Genomic DNA, 27,728 nt, shown 5'->3' on the forward strand with positions numbered 1-27,728 from the left:
AACTTGCCTTTGGCAGTGTGAAAAGGCAGGGCTAAACTACTGTAGGCTGAAGACGTGGATATATGGAAATGTGTTTTTGTGACATCACAACAATGAATTCGAAACTGGCTGTTTTTTGTAACTTAGTTTCCACATATTAACAGAGGAATGAATGGCACCTTTTGAAACGATAACTTTATATACCACATCATACTCTGTTATTTTAAAAGGGAAAGGAAAACTCAGTTTTGTGTTATATGAGCCCTTTAATGTACAACTCACACACTCACTCTCCCATCGATTTAATTATATATTTGTTATTTTTATGAACTGAAAGCATTCATACAGGCCGCTGCATTCATTCTGGATTGTCTTTATAATAACAATTAACATGCAGTATAAATGTGTAGTTCTCTATAATAATAACATTCACTGATATTGGTTTGTAGAATATAATTTCGAACCAATTAAATATCACCACTGCTGCTGTATACATTCTGTAGAAATTACTGTTATTGTTGTTGTTGTTGTTGTTGTTGGTGGTGGTGGTGGTAAAAAAGGCTGAATCAGCTAGATGACGTCGCGGGTCGTGCCCGAATGCGCGCGCGCTCCCCTTCGTGCGCGTGAGAGAAAATATGGCGTCAGAGGAGCAGGCAGGTGAGTGAGGCGGGCATCTTCATCCTCATCCTCAGCATCTCTATTAAATGAAATCAGAAATGTAAAAAAAACGATATTTAAAACAGAGAAATAACTGTCTTCACTTCGACAGAGCACAGCTAAAGCAGCACAGTGCATCACGTGCGTTTGTCCCAGCTGCAGCGCACACATCCTTCTTGGAGCATGCATATCTCTAATATCCACTCTTTTACCACTAATCTGTCCATTAGAGTCCAGAAAATGGTCACTGTAGTTCCTCTCCTGCAGGATTAGTTCATTTTTATATGTTCTCCCACAGCACTACGAGGCAGAAGTTGGCTTCTTATTCGAATTTTCCGTTCCACCTTAAACAGCGCAGCAGTTATGCCTGAGGCGCCGACCCGCCAGAACTGCTGCACCACTTAAGGTGGAACGGAAAATTCACATAACAAGCCAACTTCAGGTTCGTCTCAGCAGCTTTAATACAGCCCCCTATAGTAAGTGTCTCTCTAGGCTCAGTTAAGAGGAGCGTGTGTATCTGTGACCTGCATCACTGTGACAGCTTCAGCTGTGAAGTACAAAATAAAATAAAATTACATGAATACATAATAATAATACATTAAAATTAAATATACATATTTTTCTTATAATAAGTTATTATCTTTCTGACTTCTTTTATTTTTATTATTCAAAAAGGTTTACAGATGGTATTATTCATTTAGTAGAAGGATCAAAGTGACAATCAGAACAGACAGCAAAGATGCAACTTAGTTCTATATTTAATTGCAATAACTATGCAAAGCAAAATCATTAGCATTGATAAATGAATATTGATGTTTATGTGTACTGTTCTCAGTAGAGAGCGCTTGTGCTGCAGATTTGCGGATTGTCCTGCTGGGCCGGACAGGCTGTGGTAAAAGCTCCACAGGAAACACCATCCTGGGTGTTCCAGCGTTTCGGACGGACATCTCTCCACTGTCCGTCACTCAGGAGTGTGAGAGCGCCAGTGGCACAGTGGATGGGCGGACAGTGCAGGTACTGATGGACTTAAGGCCAGAATCTTTTGCCCTAGCAAAAACTGACAAATTTAATCTGGCCAGTGTGCTTTAAAATGTGTCAAATGAAAATTCATAATGCAGTGATTTCTTTACAGTGGTTGTGATAGGAACCAGGGGTTGCATCGAATACAGCACAAACGCAGTCATTTTATATACAATACAAACCACATAAGTTTAAAATTTTGGTAAGATAAAATAATGGTAAATCTGAAAAACTGAAGACTCTTTGGAGATTCTTTTTCCATAGATGTAACCATACACCATAAACAGTTTTTAAAAATAAATTTTAGGCCAAAGTCTTATCTTAAATCTATTATCAAACAATAGATCTCAGGCAATCAGGTGGTGTATTCATATCCATTACCCATAACAACGGCCTGTGATGGAGCTTTGAGGCATTAAACTCTTCAGACATCTGGTTCTTATCACAGCCACTGTAAACAATTCTTACTCAGCAAGTTTCACCAGAATGAAGCACTTCACATCAAACCACACTATAATTTTGTTTACATCTTTATTATTTAACTGGTGAAAAATCTTTGGACTTTCCCTTTAATTGACTAAAAACACATATACACCCTTGTCTTATGTAACAGTATGTAACAGTACAGTAATTAAATATGTTTATATGTATGGTTATATGTAAGTTGAAACACATATGTTGGTCAAAATGTATTGATGAGAACAAAATGGATTTAGTTTTTAAAGGCACAACATATAAAACTGTATGGTATTATTTTGGGTTTTCATGATGCATTTGTACACATTTGACCAGCAGATGTCATCAGTGTTTGCATGCTGAGCATTTTGAAACACTAATTTTCATTTCACTTGCTAAAAGCTTCAGAAAGCTTGATTTCTCTTGTCACTCTTTGCAGGTGATCGACACCCCTGGTTTCTTTGACACCTCTCTGTCTGCGGAGGAGGTTTGCATGGAGGTTGGACGCTGTGTGATTCTCTCTGCTCCTGGACCTCATGCGTTTCTATTGGTCCTTCAGCCAGGGAGGCTGACCCTAGAACAGTGGGCCGCTCTAGACTGGCTCAGTGCCGTTTTTGGCCCTCAGGCTCTAAAACACACCCTACTCATTCTCACCTGGGCTGACCAGCTGGGAGGAAAACCTGCTGAGAACTTCCTGCGTGAGAGCGAGGAGCTCTGGGAGTTTACAATGAAGTGTGAGGGCGGTTTTCATGCGCTGGACAACACCAAGGGCAGCCAGGAGCGTGGCCAGGTGGGCAGAACCTCAAGCAAATTGGCAGTTGACCTGTTCACTTTCCGCTCATTAATGCAATTAGAATCAGAAACTCTCAGACTTACTCACTGAGTTAAATGTCATTAATTGTACATGGAGGAGTTAAGTTGAACTCAGTTTGTGAATTCATTAATTGTAAGAACATGAATTTGGTGAATAGAATTGAACATCCCATTAGGGATGGTTGGTATTGACTTGTTTCATTCTTTCGGACCGTCTCCAAATATTACCGCAGCGTTGCCGGGGTATTGCCGGGGGAAAATGCATTGTAAGTGACGTAAAAGCATTTATGCCACTTCGCCCTGTGTTATTTCAAAAGCAGAAAAATAAGCTCACTTGTATGTTCACCAAATGACTGAATGTGCAGTACATGATTTTCAAGCCATCATCCAATAAATCTATGTAATAATCTATCTCACAATAGCTAAATGTTAAACAGTGCTGCTAATAGCACAGAGGAGCTGTTAGCATTAGCTTAGCTACCATGATAACAGCTCTGCTCACCACAGAACTTGTTCAATTCTGGCTAACTAAAGCACTGCAACAAGTTTAGATGATAATGATTTAAATCTGATGGAGCGAAATTGAGCAACCGGCATTGAAGGGACAGAAAGCTGAAATTAAACCTGTTCCGTGCTGTTTGGATATGTAGCCTGAATTGCTAACTTAATGTTAGCTTAGTGAGCAGGCTACTGCCCAAATAGTGCAACATACCACAGTACAGGTTTGATTGTGACTAGCTGCCCACCTAGGTTTAGATGTAGAAATCAAACCTGTTCTGTGGTGTTTGGGACCTAAGCGTTTTGGTTAAGCTGACAGGCGGAGAGCTTAGTTAGCAGGCTAAACAGGCCACACACCTCAGCACGGTCTTAGTTCCAGCTAACTGATGGTAAAATGACAGCCATTAAGAAGACATCTGAGATTGCAAAGTCGAGTGCCTGGTGTTAGAGTAAAAACCGAAATTGAATGTGTTCACCCATCGGTGAACCCCTCTAGAACATAAATGGGTGGAATGTGTTTATTTGGCCATTCAGACATGGAATAAAAATTTGACACTGATGATTTTGAAATACCATCATTATATTTTAGTACTGCATAATACCTTAGTACGATTATACCTACCTTATCTCCAAGTAGTAGAGGGTTAATGTGAAAAAATGGCATTTTTTTATTGTTTTATATTACAGGTGGTGGAGCTGCTGAATAAGATTGACACTATGGTGGAGAGAAATGGAGGAAGCCCCTACACCTGTGAGATGCTACAACATGCAGAAAGAGCCATTCGCCAGGTGCAGCTAAGGATTTTAGGAGAAAAGGGGGTGGGGCTAAGGGAAGGGGAGATTGAGGGACCTGAAGACGGGCAGAAAAGACAGAAAGAGGAAGAGGAGGCAAGGAAGACAGCAGAGAGAGAGTTTTGGTGTGAATTTGTCACGGCTATGGGCAAGGGGGCGCTGGAGGGCTCCGGAGTGATGGAAAAAGGAAAGGGGAAAGGAAAGAAAACGAAAACAGTGCAGAGGGTGGCGGCTTTAGCTTCAGCACCACTGTCTGTCAGTTCTGCAGCTAAAATAGTGGGCGGGGCTGTGAGGGAAGGAAGCAAAGTGCTTTACAAACACAGGAAAACACTGAGTGAAAAAATCACCAAAAACCTGAATAAATGACACTTTTGAGTCTATGTACTGGGCTCACAGACTCACACACTTCACACAGTTTTAACACAGTAACATAAAACACTGACAAGTCCAGGCACATGCACAGTTAGACCCCAGAGGGAGCTCCTGCCCTTTTGCCCCAAAAACTGTATAAGTGCCTCCGATAGTACGATTGGCATTTGTTTCAGTGAGGTGATGCTCAGTCCTGCTCTGGGAATAGAGCTTGTGGGTCAGCTCGGGGTCCACTAGCTTCATCATTCTTCAGCACCCCCTTAGATGCAGTACTGCCGCCTGTGGTGATTTCATATCATAACTTCCTCCAGCTCATTGCGGGGGACCACAAGTCGCTCCCAGGCCAACTTGGAGTTATAATCCCTCTAGCGTGTTCTAGGACAACCTTGGGGTCTCGTATTAGTAGGCTGTGCCTGGTAAACCTCCACCGGGAGGCAGCCGGGGGCATCCTGATCAGATGCCTGAACCACCTCAACTGTCTCCTCTCAATGTAGAGGAGTAGCGGCTCTACTTTGATAATGTGGTTATTTTGAACCAACTGTAATGTCAGCAGTAAGGGGTACTGCTAACCAGCTAAACCAAGCTTTTGTAATTACAAAAATGGATTTCTGATTCTGTGGAGCTCTTAAATAAAGGTAATACTCACTACTTTATAGTAATTAGGTAGTATTGTGAGTAACTGCACAGCCTTGTATGCAGAACATAACGGTTCGAATCCCTGCTCAGGCATTAATCCTTGTGTTTTAGGCTGCTTTGGGAAAAAATCAACACTATGTATGCATTCCTCTTTTTCATGACTAGACGGTTTCTCTAAATAAGTGTATTTCAGGTTAGTGTTGGCATTTTTCCCCTTGAGCCGCTGCCTCCCCAAAATGTCTGTGAATGAGCCTGGACTAGTCATACACAGTGCAGCACTATACTGTATTGTGTATTATAAAGCATTTCCACTGCATGCGTGTTGCTCTATGTAACAAACTGACCATAATGCACACTGCACTGTTCTGTGCTGTAATGCTTCATGTTTACTGCTGCTTGCTGAACCAGTAAAGCACAGACAATCTGGGAGGGAATAAGCTGAAACATCTGTAAACAGTTTTCTACATTTTGAAAAACAGATTTTTTTTTATTTAATTATCTATTTAATTAAGAGTTCAGAGTGAGATGGATGAATGATGCTGAATCTTCCCCACATCTCATTGGCCTGTGTAACAGCCTATGAAAAAGAATGTTGTATGAATGAATGTTGCAGTGAGTCCAATGAAAAATCAACCAGTTCTTACCTGTTGTCATTCAGCCAAGGCATGTTAGGTGACTGAAGTTTGCTTCTTTACTTATTACACTTGAGCTATGAGGCTAATGTAGCTATGCAATGGAAGCTTACACACCAAAAACAGCAAACCGCAAATCATTACACACTTTCTTCAAACTGTGGGTGCACTGAACATTAATAATGGCTAATTCCAATTTCTGATTTTGATTAGCCTTTAAAAAAACTGACCCTCACTTTGTTGGTCTTACTGCTACAGGGAAAAGTGTCCAGGTCAATGCCCAACACATAGCCTGTTTCCACCACCGGTGTTGACTGCAGATATCCTGATATTTAGAATTCCTTGGCTTGTACTGTTGCCATGTGATACACAATATACGGTGATTTCATACGCCTCTGAGTATTTCCGCCTAATATGTTATGCTGAGGAGCCTTTTGAGGGTTTTCATGCATCCCGGATGGCTACTTAAGGAATTACCATGGTAAGAAACTTGGGCCAGAGTGCTTATTAAATAAAGCGTATGGCCATTCTGCTGGGTCGGTACACTACGATTTAAGTATCCATTATTGGTAGTATTACAGATGCACCTGCCATCATGAAAAGATTTGCTAGCTGCTTGCCATAATGATTGCTGGATCATCCTTCTGACTTTTTTCCTATTCCTTGATAAAATCAGATGGGTGCAATATCAGAGCTCTTACATAAGAAGCAATGACAAAAAGTGTACAAAGCAAATAATGTAATAATTATGGAATTATATAATACACAAGGAAATTGTACAAATGAAACAATACAATACAATTTATTGTACAACAATGTACAATAAATAGGACTATAGAAAATGTACAATACAGAATTATAAACAGTATTATAAAATATTAACAAAAGGTGAAAAGTCAAGCAGGAATTCATTTTTGCTGTTGCTGTCTCTCAAACAGCAAGTTGTAAATGTCAAACATTGCCTGTGCCTTGTGCTCCCCCCGGCAGCCTCCATAGCATGTCTGCAACAGTTTGGCCAAGGCTGGAGGACTCATTGTTGCCCTGCAACAGTCCAGGCAGCATTTCCACCCTGCATTCCTCAAGCTGGGCAACCTGCTTCTAAAGCCAGTCATCCTGTTCTTTCCTCTTCCTTTTTTGTGCCATCCTTGGGCTGGGGGACAGAGGAGATGGCTGGAGGGGCTGGTGAACTACTTGCTCACTACTTGCTGATTCTGAAGGTGGGCATGAGGATGGAGTGTGTGGTGGTTCAGCTACTGAGACACTTTTTGGGTGTCTCAGTAGCTGAAGTGGTGGAGGTTGAGGTAACATTTGAGGTCAAATAATTTCCATCCTGTGATTATGAAATAGGACATAGTTTGTTCATCTTTGTAATTATATATACAGGAAATATGCATACAGTGTATATGCACAGGATGGCAGAGCTATGAAAGCGACATATGGCTACATTGGCAGAATACTGGTTATTGCGTTTTTATTATGAGCAAGCCTGTTAGGCCACACATTACATTTTTGTTTCACGGAAGCTTTGTCTTTGTGCAAATTAATATTCCATTGGTACAACTTGATAGTACTGCTAGCCTAAAAACTTACAACACAGAGGTTTATGGTCCAAAGAATGTTACATTTAGCTTGTTGTCATAATTTGACTCTGTGTCTCCTGTGCTTTATATGCGGTGCCAGCCAAGAAAGAAACAAATAAAACGCTGGCACTTTCTTTCCATCTGGGTCTCCTCGTAGTTTTTTCAGAGGTGAATGTACTTTTCCCTCAAGGTCTTCCACCTCTTCATTCTGTGACATCCAATCCGATGTTTGAGGAAATCTCTTGGCATGAAGTTTTGTGAAGTATTGTGGCGAAGAGGAGTCGTACAGATATTTATATTTCTGGACTTCCTTGGTTAATCTCTCGTCAAATTGATTCATGTTTGTCCGGCTCTCAACTGAATTTAAAAATGACAGTGAAGAAGGAGAAGCTGGAAATGCATAGGAGGAAATGTGATGCTATAAAGCAGACCAATCACAGTTGCTGTGGTCTGTGTTACTGTTAAGCATAGTTACATTTCTGTGGATTTGCGCATCAGGCTACAGTGAAGGGTATGCGGCTACATGGTAACTACGCCTTAGCTACAGCCTAGATTCGATGCAGAAGCATAAATCTGCCTTAACACTATATGACAGGTTATCTATAAAATTACACTAACATGCAGACCAAATTCAGGCCTTGTGATTGCTGCTAAAACTGTGTTTAGCTTCATAGCTCTAGTGTAAACCTTTGAACCAAAAATGTCCTGGCCGATCGGCTACATTTAAGAAAAGGGGAAAACTGGGTAAATGTAATTTTATTTTGTACTCTGCAGTCTGAACAAAGTGATGTCCTGCTGAAGAAAATAGTTTGATTTGGTTGTGTCAGATTTGAATCTGTCATGAACAGATACAAGAACTTAAATTAGGATCCAGGCCTGTAAACCCATAAAAACTGAAGAAAACTGCTGAATTACTGAATTTATTATGTAAGAATGAAGCAATAAATTGTCATCTATTTCTGGAATAATTTGTCAATGGAGAAGGGCTTTGAGGTATATCAACATATAACATACACGTATGATGTTATAATTGTTTATCAATGTATTATTATCCCTCTTATGATTATACATTGGGATATCATGTCTTTGTTTATTCCAATGCAAGCTTTACACTGTATGAACATTTCATGAGGAGCAGACCAATCAATCATATGTTAAAACAGTTCTACTCCTGTTTAGTTATCATTTCACAGATACAAGGTTTTCTCATGATAGCAATGATAAAAAAGAGCACAAACTACTGAACACAGTGAAATAAACCAGAGTAATGCTGTTCTTCCACAAAAAGCTAAAGGTTTGACATTTAAATGTTTAATATTGCACATTTCTCAGTATCCATGTGAATGTTTATGCTGTAAAGCTAATAAAAATAAAAGGCTTTAAAAATCACAAACTATAGTTGTAGCCTCTTTCTGCAGGCCATTCTGCCAGCAGAATGGAAAATGACTTATGATATTTTTAGATACTATAATCAAACAAAACATTTTCCCATAACTAGTTTTAGGCTAACTACGATACTGTTAGTTCTCTGTGTGTGAATAGTTGTGACTCTGTGTTGAGCTGCTAGTGAGCAATGAGGTGTGATAGGGATAGTGTCAGAAACCTCACTGTAAAAAACAATCCACACCTCTTCACAAGATGAAAGTGCCGAGATACAAGGAATGGCACTTCTGCAGCTTTCTTGATATCAAAGGGCGAGTCACAAAAACAACAGAGACATTGGACCTGACTAACCAGTTTTCTAATTTTGATATGCTATGTTGAAAGAAAAGTGGTTTGATGCTTCTGCATCAACCAAAATCAGTAAAACACACACAGAAGCAGGCAGAGTCACTGAGGGAGAGAGAATAGCACTTCTTCCTTTTCTGATATAGCTGAAGACATGAGACAAGGTGAGCTCAGCAAAGTAGGTAGCTAACAGGTAACTTCCAGTAATTACATTTTACATTTTGCAAAGGTTTTTCTCCTTTGAATTTCCCTCTCATTACATTGATTGTTTTGAATCTTCAAAATTCCCAACAATTTTTATTCTTGGGGTCAATTTGACCCCAACAATTTAAACCTCCAGAAAATGAATAGAATTAAACTTGATACCCAAACATTTCTGGTACTAACGTACCTTCCTAGAGTGTTTTTGGCACTGCAGGTGACATTGCCTAAATAAGATTGTTAATGGTAAACACCACTGGCATTGCTAATGGTAATTTAAACCTTCCTGGTCATCCGGAGATACGAGTTCAAACATCTGACTTTACATATTTAGGTGTTAAAATATATCCAAATCTTGCCCTTATTCGGAAGCACAACTATGCTCATCTCCTTAATAAACTTATTAAGGATATGGAAAAATGGTCTTTACTTCAAATTTCCATGTCTGCCAGGATCTCCATACTTAAAATGAATATCCTCCCTCGTATAAATTTTCTTTTTGCTATGCTTCCCCTCTATCCCCCACACAACTTCTTTAACGATATTGAGAAGTTATCCAAAAATTTCATATGGAACAACAAAAGAACTAAAATCTGCCTTAAATCACTTCACTGTCCAAATTCATCTGGTGGTCTAGCTATTCCCAATTTTAAATATTATTTTTGGGCTTTTCAGTTAAGAGCCATAAGGTCATGGTTTGATTCCACTTCTAAAGTATCGTGGCAAGCAATAGAACAGCAACTTATTTTTCCCATCAGGCTTCAAGACTTACCCTTTGCTGGTGTTAAACATTGGACCTCACTTCTAAGATATGGCACTATTATTACTTGCTCACTTGAGATGTGGAACTCCGTTTCTAAGTTTCTTAAGTGCAATGTGAAACTGCACAAATCCTTTCCCATATAGTTTAATAATTTTCTTCTGACAGGTTCCAAGCCATTTGTTTTTCCCACTTGGTCTAATAACAACATCCGTATTTTGAATGATTGAATGATTGAATTTTTGGCACCCATGGGCTTTACTCTTTTCAGCAGTTATGTAACCTTTTCTCTATTCCTGGTAATTCCTATTTTCTATACCTGAGACTACGCTCTGCACTACGTGCATACGGGGTTCCATGGAATACTCAGTTGAAGAACCATTTCTTACTGGACCATCTGTGTAATCATGAATCTTCCCGAGGCTTAGTCTCACATTTGTATGATTTGTTTATTCGATTTAAGAATTCTTCTTTAGGTGCAGTAGAGCTCTGGAATAGAGACCTGTGTACATTCAGAATTTCTGCAAATTGGGACGTGGTGTGGCGTAACATTTTTCTGTTTTCAAAAAATTTGTCTCATCAGTTAATTCACTTTAAATTAGCTCACAGGATTTACATCATGTCAGCTGGGTTTAGTTGGAGATTATGTTCATATGTTTCGGTCATGTTCAGTTGTGAAGGCTTTATGGCTTACAAATGATACAAATCTTGTCTGGTTATTTGTCTGTGAATATTCCCTTGTCTCCAGCCTTACTTTTACTTCTTGATGATTCCAGTTTAATGCTTACTGTACAACAAAAGAAAGTCATGATGGCAGCCCTGACTGCGGCCAAGAAGTCAATCTTGAAAGGATGGTTTGAACCTAACCTTTCTTTATCTCAGTTATGGTGTAGATATTTTCTGGATATTCTTATTTTAGAACGGGCAACTGCCAGATTCCACAATGCCAAGGCAGCAACGATTCGCTTTTGGACTGAGGCCATTAATTATGTTAAGACTCTGTAATCATGGTTGCTTTTGTAGAATGTGTATTAATGTACGATGTACGTGTATGTATGTTTGTACATGTATGTATGTGGATGCCCCCCCCATCCTTCTGTGGTGTTGATATGCATGAGTGTTGTTTGTGTATTTGCTATCAAAATTAAAAAAGTTATTAACAAAAAACACCACTAGCATTGCAATGTTGACTAGTCTAAGAAAGCTGCCCTTTATTTATTCTCAATGAAAATGGACGGCTTAAAAATGCTTCCTGATGTGTAGAGAATCGCCAGTCGCTGTTTAGAGGTGTTTTTGGTGTCTATTGTAATCACTTCCTGTTCTGAGAGCAGTGTCCTCTCTCCAGAGCATGTTGATCAGATGTTTTTTATAAAGAAAAGCCTCTCAAAGAAGACAACTGAAAGATTTGCTATGCTGTAGAGATTGTCTTATGAACATGCAAGTAGTCCAGGCTACTGTATTTGCACTTTTCAATAATATCTTTGGTTAAAATGTGTCATTTTGTACTAGTAATATTTAGTAAACAATGATAGAGGTTTGCAGTAAGACTACTCTTTGTTTAGCCTACTTCATTCACAATGTTACTTAACTGTACTTGTGTACAGTATTTACTCACTGATAATTTGTTGACTGCTTATGACTACCTAATTGATGACCACATTTGATGTTTACTTATAATATGTTCAAATGTAAATTTTGTTTGCATTAGTGAGTTCACAGAAATGTAGGATTGTGTGGCATTTCATCATTTCATATCGACTGCAGGCCCCCGTATGGAACCGAATTGCATTGCCTCTTGTCAAATTTTGAGGTATTGAAAATTATCAGGTCATTGGCTAAAATAATTGATGTAGGATCGCATTGTGATGAAACTTGTGATTTTTATCCCTAGACATTATAAAGGAGGAGACAGGTCACTGGTTGAAAAATAAATATAAAAGCTTGTATTGCTATTATTGGTAAAATAAGCAAATCAGCTTGGTGGTAAAACCGCAAACAGGAAAAGTGCCCACTTGTGGAGCTTTGCGCAAATTATGAGCCAAACACTACAAACTGTTTATGCTCTCCTTGTCAGATTTCACCAGTCATTTCTAATATGTTTTCTCACATTAATGTGGCTGTTAGTTTGGGGTTTATAGGTCTCTCTCCATTCAAAGACATATGAGCCTGGTCCTGGATGACTGAGAATAACTGCCAAGATGGCCATCAACTTTGGTTTAGCAGGTTCAGGTATAAAGGTTTTTAAAAAGCTTGGTCATATGGAATCTATGGTCGCCCCCTTGCTCACTGACTATAGCTGACCAAAAAGCTGCTTTCCGTTTTTAAAATGATGTTCTCTCTGCTTTCCTGCGTTGCTAAATACTTCTATGCTTCTTCCTGTGATAAAAAATATCAATAGTGTTTTTGCATTACCTTGTAGTATTCCAAGTTATACTATAATGTATATTAATAATTACATTAATAAAATAACAACAGTAATAACTTAATATTCAAATGAAAAATCATTTCATTTAAATATTAAAGTAAAACACATCTTGAGAAAATATTCTATATTTACAGCCCTAACAGCTTCCTATGGTGTATGTAAAAATGTTTTAATATGCAGGTGCAGGAGTAGCTTAGTGTTTGACTGGGACACACCCAGCCCACAACACACACTCCCCTCAAACACACACACCTTTAACACACACAGCAGGTAAGATATAACTTTGTCCTTTATTGACAAAAACGTAGTCATTTTACAAAACACTCTCAACACAAATTGGCAACTCAGAAAACTGAAGCGCTTATGGCTGGTTTATCAGCGCAAAATTAAGCTTAAGCCTAGACTAAATAAGATCGTTAATGGTAAACACCATTGGCATTGCAATATTGTCCAAGACTAGTCTAAGAAAGCTGCCCTTTATTTATTCCCAATGAAAATGGACTGTTTAAAAATGCTTTCTGATGTGTAGAGAATTGCCAGGTTCCGTGTAGAGGTGTTTTTGGTGTCTATTGTAATCTGAAATGTTTAATACATGCAGAATACTGAAACCGCAGCAGGTCTTCAGCACCAGCACTACATGAAATAGTAGAGGAGATATGAAATGTCTGACTACAATACACACACACACACACACACACACACACACACGCGCACCCACACAACGTGCAATCTCAACAAAATACTTAATCAGTCTGCTTTTTATCTCTGCTCTGCACATTTGATTGTTTCATCTGCTCCAAGATGCCTGCTTCAACTCACCAGCTTACTAAAGGAATACTCCAGCATCTAACCTCATCTGTATCAACTACATCTATTGCATACGGTCAAATACCACAAACAAATGCTTCAACAGGTTTACCTGGATGAAAAAAACACAAAACAGATTTAAGATAGAAGCCAGTGGGCACATGCTGAATCACGATTATTGTCTGTGGTAACATATACCACAGATCTGCAGATAGAGATTAAAAAAGATACAGATTAGATATTAGATATAGATTAAAAGATGCTTGAGTACTTCTTTAATCCTTTAGGTCTCCCAAAATATACACCGTAAATCACCTCTTAAAGGTTTAATTGTTTTGCAGAAAATTGCAGAATTATTTATGTGATTACACTTAAACAGTATAACAAAAGGAAGTTTAGGAGCTTTCTATTCACTGTTCAGACCATCACGGGTCACAGGAATTCTTACAGAAGCAGAAATAAAACAGAGCGGGTGAAATGGATGAAAATTCTAGAATATAGAGTTAGTCTGCCCAGAAAGCACATGTTCAAAAAAGTCCCTTTAAATGCATTTAACACACACACACACACATACACACCCACACACCCACAAGGCCTTAAAAATGTGTCTGCGCACATGCAAAAAAAAAAAAAACCATTCAAATGAACACACACTTTTCGTACGGAAAGGAAGACAGTATCTTTTGTGCTTTCTAACTGAGGAGTAATAAGGCATTTATAAAAACATTACACTTTCGACCGCTGTACAGTAAGGCACGTTTTCCACGCAGTCTGCAGATTTGTCATTAAAGGAATAGTTAGATCCAAAAATGCTAATGAGGCTAACAGCAATGTAAATGACATGATGCTAGCTGGTGGCTGCTAGCTTCTATTCATAGTTGGCCACATTAGCGTGTTTGGTCCAGCTATTCTTTTTACTTTGGCAAGTGTGGGATTTGTAGTTCTTTTTTTAAAGTATCTGTGACAGATGTAGATACTGTAGACTGGGTGTAGGTGGGTGTTGCTAAGGAAATGGGGAGCGGTTTGGAAAGGAGGAGGGGGCCAGGAGTGCCAGGAGTGTTCTTTAAACTGGCATCGGCAGAGACATCTTCCCACTTCCTCTGAGAACTAGAGAGAGAGAGAGAGAGAGAGAAACAATCATCATTTTTCCATTTGTCTTACAAGTTTCACTTGTCTATTTGCATATATGTTGAAAAGTTATGGTGCATAATAAAACATTTCCACTGTGGCTGCCTTCATGATGAAGCTAAAACTAAGGCTCTAAAGGACACTGCTAGTGTACTAGTATACTAGTGTTCACAAGTTTGGAATCAATGGTGGAATTATCTTAAATCTAGTCAATATATATCTAATATTTCTAACTCTGAGATGTTGTAAGATTATTTCACTTATTTCTAGACATTTGTTACTTATTTTAAGTGACTAGAAAATCAAACAGTGTCATCATATTGGCAGATAATTCTGTTTGTTGTAAGAAATGTGCTTGAAACAAGCAAAATTATCAGCCAAGATAGTGAGATAACCTATCTGACTTACTAAAATGACTTAAAACAAGTATAAAATGTATAAAAATAAAAATAAATAATCTTATAAAAAGCTTATAACCTGGGCTGGGCTATGGGAAATTATCATTTTCACAATATGCGATACATTCTACAATATTTTGACACAGACACAATTCACCAATAGTGCCACATGCAAAAACTTCCATCCAAAACAATCAATACAATGATTACTGTCATTTCACATACAGTGCTGCACTAAATACAGTTAAACAGGAGTAATTATGTTTTCTTTAGAATGAAACATGTAGTTCATCAGTGTTCTTTAAGTACTGACAATATCTGTTATATGCTCAGAAATGCATATTATGCATCACAATAAAATTTATCACAAATCGTCCACCCCTACTTACAACAGTCTCAAAATACAAAATATTAATATATCGAACAGATTTAAGGTAATGTAACATGGTAAAATACAATTTTTAGCAGTGTACATGTGTCTGAATGATGAATAGAGCTATAGAAGATTCATTATGTTGCAAAAGCATAAAATGAATGTAAATGTGTCTGTGATGACTAAAGTACACTATTCATCATTTTATTCACTTTTTCACAGAATTCGTGAACAATGTAAAAACTACGTTGTTGAATGGTTTGTAATATTTTCAGTTAAATCGACAAAGTTCTTTCTAATAAGACAAGTGATTCCAATCAATTGAGTGTTCTACATTAAGGGATGTACTAGCTTGATTTAATAAACTAATTTTTGAGCAGAATGTGCAGGAATGACAAGCATATGTCATTTCTGTGCCCAAACATATGTAGTACTGATCTAATTTGATTTGATTTGAACACACCTGATCCAATCAACAAGTTGTGCTGGACTCTCTGGTTCTCTGTTCCCCATCCCTGCTCTAGACCAAACGTTATGCACTCCAATGCATTCTATGTAGTTTCCCTGAGTGACAGTAGGGGGCAGTGTACTTGAGGCTCACCTCTAGTGAAGTACAGGTAGAAGAAGTCACAGTAGAAGATGGTCTGAACCACTCCGGAGACAACGGCAATCTGGTCAAAGAAGCCCTCAGTGTGGTAGCGCCATACCCAGTTGGCCAGGTAGAGGGCGCGGTAGAGCCCCAGGAAGAACAGGTAGTGCGTGGTGATAGACTCTGCCTCCCCCGTCTTAGTGATCATAAACAATTGAGGCAAGATGGCCACCGACTCCAGGTAGATGGAGAACGTCCAGAGAATCTGCAACAACACAAGCAGAGGCATTAGGGGTGTAAATCTCTCCTGCAATGGCCAGTCCAGCAATAATCAGCATAATATATACATACATACATATATACAATAGCAGCAATACATATATCGCTGTTGTCGGAACAAAACCTCGTACCTCCATTTTTGACGTTTTTTAGTTTTTGACATAATTTGAAAATACCTGTTACCCTTTACATTGTATGTGAATTTCATGATGAATTGACTAAAAGAAACGACCCAGAATTACTTGGAAAAAATTCTGGCTCCACTGACTTACATTAAAAGTAAAGTAAGTTTTTTCCTTCTGTAAAATTATCATTTTGGATCAAATGAGATCAAATGTGGCTTGAAATGTACATGTGACCTGTAAATGTAAAGTGTCCATTTCCACCTCTGCTAACATAGCCCAGTCAAGTCATAACTTAATTCACCTCGTACCTTTGTGAAGTTAGCTAGATGATACAAAACTTGACCATTAATTCAAAAAATGTTGATGTTGAAAGTTTCCTTCCAGTAATTTTATTTGACTTTCTCCATAATGCTTTCTATGTGCAATTTGACTTTGGCTGCACCACATAGTTAAATGAAACCTTCATTCCTATCTGCTTTCCCTCATTTTGCCTGCTTGGTAGTCATGCGGATCTACATACTAGTCACCTCTGCAATGTTTTTAGTGAGTCCATGGGCTACACACTGGCAAAAGCATGTAAATGAAAATGTAACTATTTAGAACCACCCTAGACTACTGACTGACCCTGCCAAAATGGCACAGCAACCATAAGACACTGTGTTATGACATCACATTGTCAGATCCTTTAGAAAACTACATACCAAGCTGTTTCTTTATTGACAGTTAAGAATGTTTCTTTCATGTCTCTGTGAGGTGTGCTATGTGTGTGTGTGTCATGTTTCTTTGTTTTTCTTGTTTTCAGAACAGTACAGCACCTGGAAAATGGTTGTATCTTGAGAACTTCATTGTGATAAAGAGCTGCTTACAGCTGGACTACCTTCACCTTTACTTTATCTACTTCTTATTGAGACACATAAGGTCAGTTGAGACTATATTGGATTATTTAGGACCATTTGAGATCTGATAGAGTGTGACTGTTGCAAACATGGGGTTACAGGGTTATAGAAGCAGCAGTAACTCATCTTTTTGGACTAAATTTAAGCCCTTAGATTTTGACTCTAGTTCCTCACTCTTATAACTACACAGCTTACACATCAGTTTTATAATAGTTACTGAATGATTTATAATTCATAGGCACTGAATAATTAATATCAGTTACAGTGAGGCTTAAGGTGTTAATGTTAGTGCCAAACCCAGTCACAGCTTTATCTTTTTAAAAATGAATTAAAAACTATAATTCTATATTGTCCGGCTTGCACATAAACTGTTATGGTATAAATGCTTTATTAAATATGGTGTTAGTGGGTATACATGAAGTTACTTCATTAAAGTCTCCACTTCTCTCTCTCTCACTCATGTACTCTCCTCCTCACCCTCAGTCTCTTTCTCTCTCTCTCTCTGTCATCTCTCTTACAAAACAGCCAAACAATACTGAAGGGAATGCTGTATGTAGCCAAGATAAAGAAGGTGTTTCTGTAAGTCCAGACTGTACACAGTGACCTCACCAGCACAGAGTAAGCTCTTTCTTTGTGTCTGTAAGTCCTGTTTGTCCAATAAGCAGGATTCCTCTGTTAGCCAGATAACAAATCAGTCCAAAATAAAGCTAATCTCTAATATGAGAATGGTGAGATCACTTTTTTAGCCATGGCAGATGTACATTTTGAGGTGAGTCGTGGCTTAAAAAGGTTGAGAACCACTGCCACAATGGTAGCGGTGCTAAATGACATCTCTATTGGAGAACTGTGATTTGGGCTCATGCTATCCAGCTAAACAGAGCAATCCAGTTTAATCAACAACCATACAGTGTTGTCGGAGTGCCAGGAGGTGGTCCCCAGCTAGTTTGCTGTGTGTGTTACCTCTAGAGGAGTGAAGGCATAATTCTCCAGGAAGGACAGACCGGCGACCGGAACCAGAAGGAACTCGACTCTAAAGGAGTCGTTCTCTGAATCATATGAGTTCCTGAAGCGCATGTAGATAAGGTACACTGTAGCATAGGCCAACACCAGAAAAACCACCTGAGAGGGAAAAGAGAGAGAGGGACAGGTGTTTGAGGTGTTTTTGTAAATCATTACATACATTATTACATCTACATGTTTTACTGTTATTACCAATATAATTACATTGCCTCAGTTTCACATACAGTATAGCTTTGGCAATATTGAGGGGGATTAACAGTTTAACATACAGCAAATGTATTCATCTAAAAGCTACAATTCAAACATTTGGTTTTTAATAATATGAACAGGGGTGGTCTTTGCACTAGGCAAAGGTAGACAACTATCTAGGGCCTCTATGAGCCAAAAGCCCCATGAAGATACAAATTAGATATACTTTATTTATCATTGTTTGTGTTAAATAATCTATTCTAGAAGATATGTACATTAAACACAGCTGGCATTTGCAATTGTAGCGACTATTTTCAGTAACTTCAATGCAACTCCACCCCGTGTCATGGCTATAATTAACTATTTCTATGTTGTTACATCATGACTTAACTGGATAAAGACAGCCTGGTGTGAATAAGGCAATTAAGTGATAATCTACATTTTGGAGAGGAGGGTTTTCAGTGTGCTTTTTCTGGGAGTTGAGGGGGAAAATCGTAGACAGTAATCCAAATGCAGCAAAGAAATGCAAAAAGAGTGAAGAAAGCAAGATTTGTTCCTATACTCCCAAAGCTAACTTTGTTTTTTAGTCAGAAAAGAGTGCACCACAGGCTCAGCAGACCGTGCATGCTGATATGTTAGTATAGATAGCTCCAGTTTTGGGGTAATTCCTCAATAAAGTAATCTATTACAGGTTAGTTATTACTTCTCTGAAACTGCAACGCGATTATGTTACTTATTACTTATTATTTCTTAGGAAAAGTATGTTAATACTCAATGCTTTACTGCTATGTTACCAAACTATCTCACTACACTGGCAGATAATTTTGCTTGTTTCAAACATATTTCTTATAATAGGCCAAATTATCTTACAGCATAGTGAGATAATTTCACTCAATAAAATTACTTTAGTAGGAAAATGTCTAGAAATAAGTTAAACAATTTTATGCTATTCTTATAGCAATCTTAACAAGAGAATTATTGGATATAATAGCTAGATTTAAAAGATCCTGGGAATGGGGCTCCTGGATGCACACTTTTGTCTAGACCACCCAGAATCACTAAATCCACCCCTGAATATAAAACCAACTGTACTGAAGACACATGCATGAAATGATTATGAGGCTACTATTAAAAAATGAAGATGTTAGATCTAGAATGAAGAACAGAACTGAATGGTTTAATGTTTGAGAGAGCTGTAAAACACTGTGAATGAAGTTATAATGAAACTAAAATCCAGAATTTGAGATAACACTGTATACATCACAACTGAATAAAATAACAGTAATAAGTAAGTTTAGGTGTATGAATAAGTAATAAATAACTCCAGACTTTTGAACACCAGTATGTGAGAGTGTGTGAGTGATTCAAGGGTTGGCCAAGATAAAAGTTCAACCTGTGGATTACTTCTAGTGTGTATTAGTGTGTGTGTGTGTGTGTGTACGTGTAGGTCTATGCTACCTTCCTTTCATCACTGACCCTGTTGTATCACTGACTGTAACTGTGGTGTGTGTGATGGTTTGCATGTATGTGCACACAGTTTTACATGCAGTGTTACTGCAGTGGTAGGTCTGACTGTTCTTCACCTTCATTACAGTGTTGTAGATGGAGATGAAGCTGGTGAACAAGTCCAGATACCTGGTGGTGAAAACCAGAGCGAACAGCACCTGAGACTTCCCTGAAATTCCTGCACAACACAGACACAGAGTTACCAAGTCATCAATAATGTCCCTGCGTAGAGCACGCCCCCTTTTGGCTCCCAACTGCTATTACCTCTCCTGCCACGTAATATCGACCTAATACGTCCATAAGGAAATGCAGCAGGAAACATAACACAAGTAAAAGCACGAAGTAGATAAATAACGGGCTCGTCGCTGCTGTGCCTCACTTCTGTCGCCAGTTGGTGCTGCAAATGTGGCGCAAAGGAATGCACAGGCATGCAAAAACCCACAGACGCCTGCACGGATGTGTTTAGGCAGCTGTAAAGCCAAGGGGGTCTTACATAAGGCAGGATCTTTTAGTTTAACTGGATAATGTGGGCCCAATGTTAAGGACTGTCCAATAGGAATATGCTTTGGACTTAGGGTGAAATACCATCAGCCAAGCCAAAATGAGCCACGATCCTAAAGATCTAAATGCTTATTTAATTGAGAAAATCTCATTAGTACAGCAAACAGCATTTAATTAGATGAACTATTACACAGCAGAAGTGTTATTATTGTTCTCTACTGGACAGGCTTGAGTCTGGGCTTAACATATCTGGCTATCTGACAGACCCTGCTGTGCATGATAGGATAGCCTAAGCCCAAACTCAAGAACTCAAGCCTGTCCACCAACATGTCCAACATGAACAAAACTACCGAACTAACTGAGTTCACGCTCGAGCTCGAGTTTACCTGCGCATGATCTGGACCTCCATATCTTCAGGAAGAGGATAATAATCGCCACGAGATGCGACACGTCACCAGCCAGACGAAACACATTCATCCTGGCTTTGGCTTGGTTGTTTTCTGTCTCCTGAAGGAAAAGTGTCGGCTGCTAGCTTTGCTCTGCTTAGATTCTCGCGCGGGCGTCTGTGGCTTTTAGCGGGTTTAGCTTCTGTGGCGTTTTCAGCTTCGCTCCGTGCAGATTTCCAGCACGTCTCCGGGGCGCAGGGCTCATGCAGCTCTCCTCGCTGTTTTCTTTTCTGCAGCTCGTGCCCCCTTCCCTCACTCCGCTCCCCCGTGCAGATTCCAACAGCCTTCTCCTTTTCTTCCTCCTAATTCCCGCAGCTCGTGTCGCTTTTTAGGTTCTGAATGACGCGTCACTAAACTGGAATGGCTGGAATGGGCGCGCGCGTGTTCAGACGTCCCCGTTTGATGTCCTGTGTTTGATCTCCGCGCTCCATGTAGTGCCGGTCCGTCTGAGGTCGGTGGGTGACGTGGCCGCGTGCAACGTCACTGAGTGCGCCGACAGAAACTAACTAAATAAATAAAATGACAGCGCAGTTCTGTTAAAAGGGGAGGAGTGCGAGCGCTTTAAAGGGGCGGTAAAAGAGCTGCGTCCAAAACCGCGAAGACCTCCACTGTAAACTGTACACACTACATACACACACACGCTGCATTATTGTTTAACGTTATTTTTTATTTTACTATGTTTTAAATACACGTTTTAGATTTTTTGCTTTCACATTAAAACCTTTCCCCCCGCTATATTATCATCACCATCTCTCTCTCTCTCTCTCTCTCTCTCTCTCTCTCTCTCTAGCTTTATTACCATGACTGTGAAGTACAGTATTGCTACAGCATCAGAACGAAATGAACAATGAACACAGTAATGAAAACGAAATAAGATAAAAAGAACTAAAACAAAAATAACCATATTCATTGTTATAATTGCAATGTTACAATATTATTATCATTGTACTTTTAATTACACTTATTAATAAACAAATGATATATTTCTAATTTCTCTCTCTCTCTCTCTCTCTCTCTCTCTCTCTCTCTCTCTTTATTTTACTGCCGTACTGGTCTGATATAGTCCGGTCTCCGCAGAGGTGAATAGCCTGGTAAGCACACTGTATTTACATTTTTGTTTAATTAAATTAACAGGTTTGTATAACTTGAATTTGATATGCAGTGTCAGTCATTGCCACGTTCGCAGCTAATTTTCTTTCCCTCAATAGTAGCCTACTAAAAGCTAAAGCATCCGGGTATTGCATCTGACTGCTATCATTACTTTGACAATGGCTATGTTTACATGCAACGATTTTTGCCAATCCGATTGAATACAATCCGATTACAGATTTAGACTGAGGTGTTTATATGCACTCTATTCAACAATCTGATGAAAAATCTTCGTTTACATGCTCACTACAAGTAATCCGATGCAAAATGACGCGCATGCGTGGAGTAGCGCTTAGAGTAAACGTTACCATGACAGCGAACATCACGTGAGGTCCAGACCAGTTTCTGCTCCGCCATGTTGAGCGGTGTAAACTTTCGCCGACGCGACGCACATGCGCAGAACATACTTACACGTTCCGATTGGAATGTAATCGGACTCAGGCGTTTACATGACTATTATTCTTCTATTTAACGGATTATTTAGAAGTTATACATTTCTTTAAACTCTGTCTGCCTCACTGACAACCATAACTGACTACATACTGTTGTTATATGGAGATAATGATTTTTTTTTACCTGACCAGAATATAAAAGTCTTTTATTTTGTTTTCTTTTGGGATTCTAAAGGCTTTCTGAGTAACATGGTGTAGGTTTATAAAATCACATCCTTCCTGTTTTTGTCCTTTTTTTTTTCCACACGCATCACCTGGTGAGTGTGTGTATAATTCCATATTCATACACAACCTTAAGAAAAAAATAAATTAATAAAGCCAGTTTAGATTTTATGGATTTTATAAAAATTATTTGCATACAATATAACAAGTGCTTTAATGGCAACAGCATGAAAGAATGGAACTGCAATCTGCAATGCATACAGTGAGAGTAAGTGAATACACTTGCACTGGACACACTGGATACTATTTTTTTATCATTCAAAGTTGATAATTTTATGAATAAATTATTTTCAGATTTCTTCCTATATTCCTAAAACAGGTATTAGTTTCCTTCCTCTGTATGCATTGCAGATTAAAGTCGTATTGTCATATAAAGCAACAAAATGATTTTCTGATTTTTTGATCTAGTGTTTACATCAAAAGTTATCTTTTGGAGAACCAGTTCTTTGGAAAAAAGTTTTTAAATCAAAGTAATTTTGACATTTCTGTAATTAGGAGTGAAACAGAAGTTTTTTGTGTAAAATGTTTTTTTTTATAAGCTGGTCTTCATCCACAAAGATGGTGAGATGTTACAAAGTATTGCCTTAATCAGATTATAGATACTGTATTTACGTTGTTATGATGTCTCCAGTTAAAGTCATATGTTTACATACTACTTCCCCACAGTCATTTAAACTCAGTTCTTCACAATTCCTCACATTTAATCCGGCTCTTAGGTCAGTTAGCATCACTACTGTATTTAAAGCATGTGAAATGTTAAACTAATACTAGAGACAACAATTTATTTCAGCTTTTATTTATTTTACCACTTTCCCATGGCTCAGAAGTTTACATACACATGGTTTATGTTTGGTAGCATTGCCTTTAAATTGTTTAACTTCAGTCAAACATTTTATGTAACCTTCCACAAGCTTCTCACAATATATTGCTGGAATTTTGGCTCATTCCTCCTGACAGAACTGGTGTAACTGAGTCAGGTTTGTAGGCCTCCTTGCTCGCACATGCCTTTGCTGTTCTGCCCATACATTTTCTATGAGATTGAGGTCAAGGCTTTGTGATGAGAAGCTTCTGAAGTCTTGATATTGTTTTCTGGAATTTTCCAATCTATTTAAAGGCAAAGTCAACCTAGTGTATGCAAACTTCTGACCCACTGGAATTTCATAAAAACTAAACACATTAAATAATAATTTTCTGGATATTTGTATAAAAAGTAGAGAGGCCAGGGGGCCACTATGACATTGTAATTGGGATTGGGAGAAGATAAACGTGTCCTGATTGGATATTAAATTCAATATGATAGAAAAAAATGGTCAGTTTAGATCCAGAGTTGTTCATTTTTAATGTACAACCACAAAATTGTTCATTAACACTACAAATTACACTGTTGTCCTACAGAGGGAGCCAAAGCTGCTATAGCCTCTCCACCTAATCTCTCTCTCTCTCTCTCTCTCTCTCTCTCTCTCTCTCTCTCTCTCTCTCTCTCTCTCTGTCTCTCTCTCTCTGTTTCTTCTCTCTCGATCTACTCTCTCTCTTTTACTTCTCTCCCTCTTTCTCTGTCTCACCTCTCCTTCTCTGTCTCTCTCTCTCTCTCTCTCTGTCTCTCTCATTATATTTGTCTCTCTCCCTCTCTCCTGCTCTTTCCTCTCTCCTCTCCCTCTATCTCTTATTTCTTTTACCCTTCTCTCTCTCTCTTTCTCTCTCTCTCTCTCTCTCTCTCTCTCTCTCTCTCTCTCTCTGTGTTTCCTTGAGCGAATGGAAAATCTCAGTCGGAGGATTGCAGAGCTGAGTCCAACCACACCTGCTAAACACACACACATGCACATACTATAACAGTCCACACTCACACAACTGCAGTGGGGTATGAGCGTGGAAAGTCCTTATAGGAAAGTCTGTCCACTTATCCCAATGTTAGTAATGTCCACAAGGAAGTATCTACTCTTCAGCCCAAAGTCCCGCTGTCCTAATCAAAGTCCACAAAGTCCTTGTGTGCATGCACAGTTGTGGACTGCAGGACCGCCAGTGTACCATTTAGGACTGGGCATTAGAAGAATCCTGTGTGCTTAACTGAAGAGAGACCAATAAACCCAAAATTGATAGCCAGGGTCATGTTTCAAAAACATATTAAGAGTCGCTCCCAAATTTTGACAAATCACATAAACAGTTTGTGGTGTTTTGCTCAAATAACACACAATAAACTCTACTACGCTACTGTGCATGAGTTTATCTCCAGAATGATGTTGACTTTTTCCCGCTCATGCATTTCCATACATGTTGAGTGTTATGAGTTATTCCATTCAGTCTTCAACCAGTGAACTCTCTCCTCCTCCTATTATAGAGCATGGTGCCTGCAGCAAGACCACACTCGTGTGACAAGTGATGTCTTTTTTTATGATGTTACGAAACAACAGAAGCTGTGTTACCCCTACACAGCCCTGTACACTCCAAAAAAACTGTACAGAAACTTACTGGCTGCACAAAACTGTATACACTGAGAGCAATATATTACTGTAAGCAACATTATCTTATTTTCTGTTTTTATTTTTAATGGAAAATACTACAAAGACTGTTGAAATTGAGAAATTTTATTGTTTTTTGAAAAATATATACCCATTTTGAATTTAATGCCAACAACAAGTTGGGACTGGGGCATGTTTACCACTGTGTTTCATCACTTTTCTTTTGACAACACTCTCTAAGCATTTGGGAACTGAGGAAATTGACTGCTATAGTTTTGAAAGTGAAATGTTTTCCTGTTCTTGTTTGATATATCTGCTCAGGGTCTCCTTTGTCGTATTTTTCATTTCATAATGCACCAAATGTTATCAGTGGCTGACAGGTCTGGACTGCAGGCAATTTAGCACCAGGACTCTTTTAATACAGAGCAATGCTGTTGTAATACATGCAGAATGCATGTGGTTTTGCATTGTCTTGCTGAAAAAATCAAGGCCTTCCCTGAAAAAGACATCGTCTGGATGGCAGCATATGATGGCAAAACATGTATATATCATTCAGCATTAATGGTGCCTTCACAGATGTGCACATCACCCATGCCATGTGCACTAATGCACCTCTATACCATCATTAAAACTGGCTTTTGAACTGTACACTGATAACAAGCTGAATGGTTTTAACCCAGAGGATGCAGCGTCCATGATTTCCAAAAAGAATTTCAAATGTTGATTTGTCAGACCACAGGACACTTTTCCACTTCCCCTCAGTCCATTTTAAATTAGATCCGGCCCAGAGAAGGTGGCGGTGTTTCTGCATGCTATTTATGTACAATTTCTTCTTTGCGTTTTAGAGTTTTAACTTCAACTTTATAACTTTTAGACCTATAACTGTTTTCACAGGCAGTGTTTTTCAGAAGTTTTTCTGAGCCCGTGCAGTGATTTCCACTAGAGAATCATGTCTGTTTTTAATGCAGTGCCGCCTGAGGGCCCAAAGATCACAGCCAGCAAATACTTTTTGGCCTTGTCCCTTGCATATAGAGATTTCTCCAGATTCTCTGACTCTTTTATTGTTATTATGTTCCGTAGATGATGAAAAGCAAAATTTCTTTGCTATTTTATGTTGAGAAACGTTATTCTTGAATTGTTGCACTATTTGATCGTGCAGTCTTTCACCAAGCGGTGAACTCCTCCTCATCTTTACTTCTGAAAGACTCTCTAGGATGATTTTTCATACCCAGTCATGTTACTGACCTGTTGCCAATCAACCACCAGGTGTTTGTTTTAGCATTACACAACTTTACCAGCCTTTTGTTGCTCCCGTCCCAACTGTTTTGGAACGTGTTGTTAGCATCAAGTTGAAAATGGGCATATATTTTTCAAAATACAATAAAATTTCACAAATTTCAAGTTTCAACATTTGATATGTTGTCTTTGTACTATTTTTAATTAAATATAGGGTTTGAATGATTTGCACATCATTGCATTTTGTTTTTATTTATATTTAAAATTTAGGTCAAAAATCCTACCAAAAATTTAATTATTTTATTTCAGTTTTTCAAAAATACAAACACCCTTCAAAAGTTAACAGGCTATTTTTGACAGGCTAACAGGCTCCTGCAATAATACTCACAGTTATGCTTTAAGTTGAAGCATTTTCTGTGCAATGCTTGCAATATATAAAGTCAAAATATGTTACAGGTCTTACAAGCTCCAGAAGCGGTGTTTAAGCTACGACAGCATAATTAAGTCATTATTAGAAAGTAAATGTACACAACTGTTAGCTAGATGCTAACATGACACTGCAATTCTCACAGAGAAATCTCAACAACCTTGGAATTCCTGGCTCTGCATGGAAGTGGTCTGGGTCCTATCTTGAATGATGATTTTATCATATAAGATGGAGAGTGTCCACATCAGCTCCATGCAGGCTCTCCACTGGTGTCCCACAAGGCTTGGTGCTAGGCCCTCTTCTTTTCATTTATCCTCGTTCTCTGGGTGATATTATATCCTCTCATGGTTTCTCCTACCATTGCTATGTTGATGACACCCAACTTATCCTTTCTTTCTCACCTACTGAATCCTGCATCTTAGTTTCCAGTTGCATATTGACATGTCTGGCTGACATCTCTTCATGGATGGCAGCTCACCACCTGAAGCTCAGTCTTAGCAAGACTGAACTGCTATTTATTCCTGGAACTACAGGTCCTCACCATGATCTTGTCATCTCATTCGAGAACTCTCTGGTCATTTTGTTTGAAGATGCAAGAAGCTTTGATGTGATTCTGGATGACCAATTATTCTCTTCTCACACTGTGCACCTGAGTATTCATCCCTTCCTGTATATTCCTAAAAGAATGGATGCTGTAACAAAGGCAAAGAGTGGACATGGTACATACTGAAAAATACAATATTATATTTAGTTTTTGAGGCTTCTAGGTAATTTACTGCTAAACTTGTTTTTTCTTGATGCTGAAAAGTGAATAACTTGGACTTAATAGTCATTTTTACTAAGAATTAAATAAACAAAAGGTGATCTCTTGACTTTTGAACAGTACTAGAAATAAATATGCACATTTAGAGCCTTATAGACCTGAGCTCTGCAGAAGGCGGGTTCACCTGTGGGTCTCGCATGATCTGTGAAATAATTTGTGG

General features: G+C 38.6%; 2 protein-coding genes across 2 annotated transcripts; one reads left to right on the forward strand and one right to left on the reverse strand.

Annotated features, from left to right (window-relative positions):
* The first annotated feature begins 614 nt into the window (after positions 1–614).
* LOC118804484 (GTPase IMAP family member 7-like) lies at positions 615–5,029 on the forward strand. Its single transcript, XM_036564971.1, has 4 exons — positions 615–636; positions 1,472–1,650; positions 2,552–2,902; positions 4,111–5,029. The coding sequence occupies exons 1-4, from the start codon at positions 615–617 to the stop codon at positions 4,579–4,581; spliced, it is 1,023 nt and encodes a 340-aa protein (XP_036420864.1). The 3' UTR covers positions 4,582–5,029.
* A 7,788-nt stretch (positions 5,030–12,817) lies between these two features.
* On the reverse strand, positions 12,818–21,283 carry kdelr3 (KDEL endoplasmic reticulum protein retention receptor 3). Its single transcript, XM_036565040.1, has 5 exons — positions 20,744–21,283; positions 19,934–20,034; positions 18,102–18,260; positions 15,854–16,106; positions 12,818–14,460 (listed from the first exon to the last, which is right to left on the reverse strand). The coding sequence occupies exons 1-5, from the start codon at positions 20,832–20,834 to the stop codon at positions 14,417–14,419; spliced, it is 648 nt and encodes a 215-aa protein (XP_036420933.1). The 5' UTR covers positions 20,835–21,283; the 3' UTR covers positions 12,818–14,416.
* Between the last annotated feature and the right edge of the window lie 6,445 nt (positions 21,284–27,728).

This window comes from Colossoma macropomum, unplaced genomic scaffold (assembly GCF_904425465.1).
Source record: "Colossoma macropomum unplaced genomic scaffold, Colossoma_macropomum, whole genome shotgun sequence".
NCBI lineage: Eukaryota > Metazoa > Chordata > Actinopteri > Characiformes > Serrasalmidae > Colossoma > Colossoma macropomum.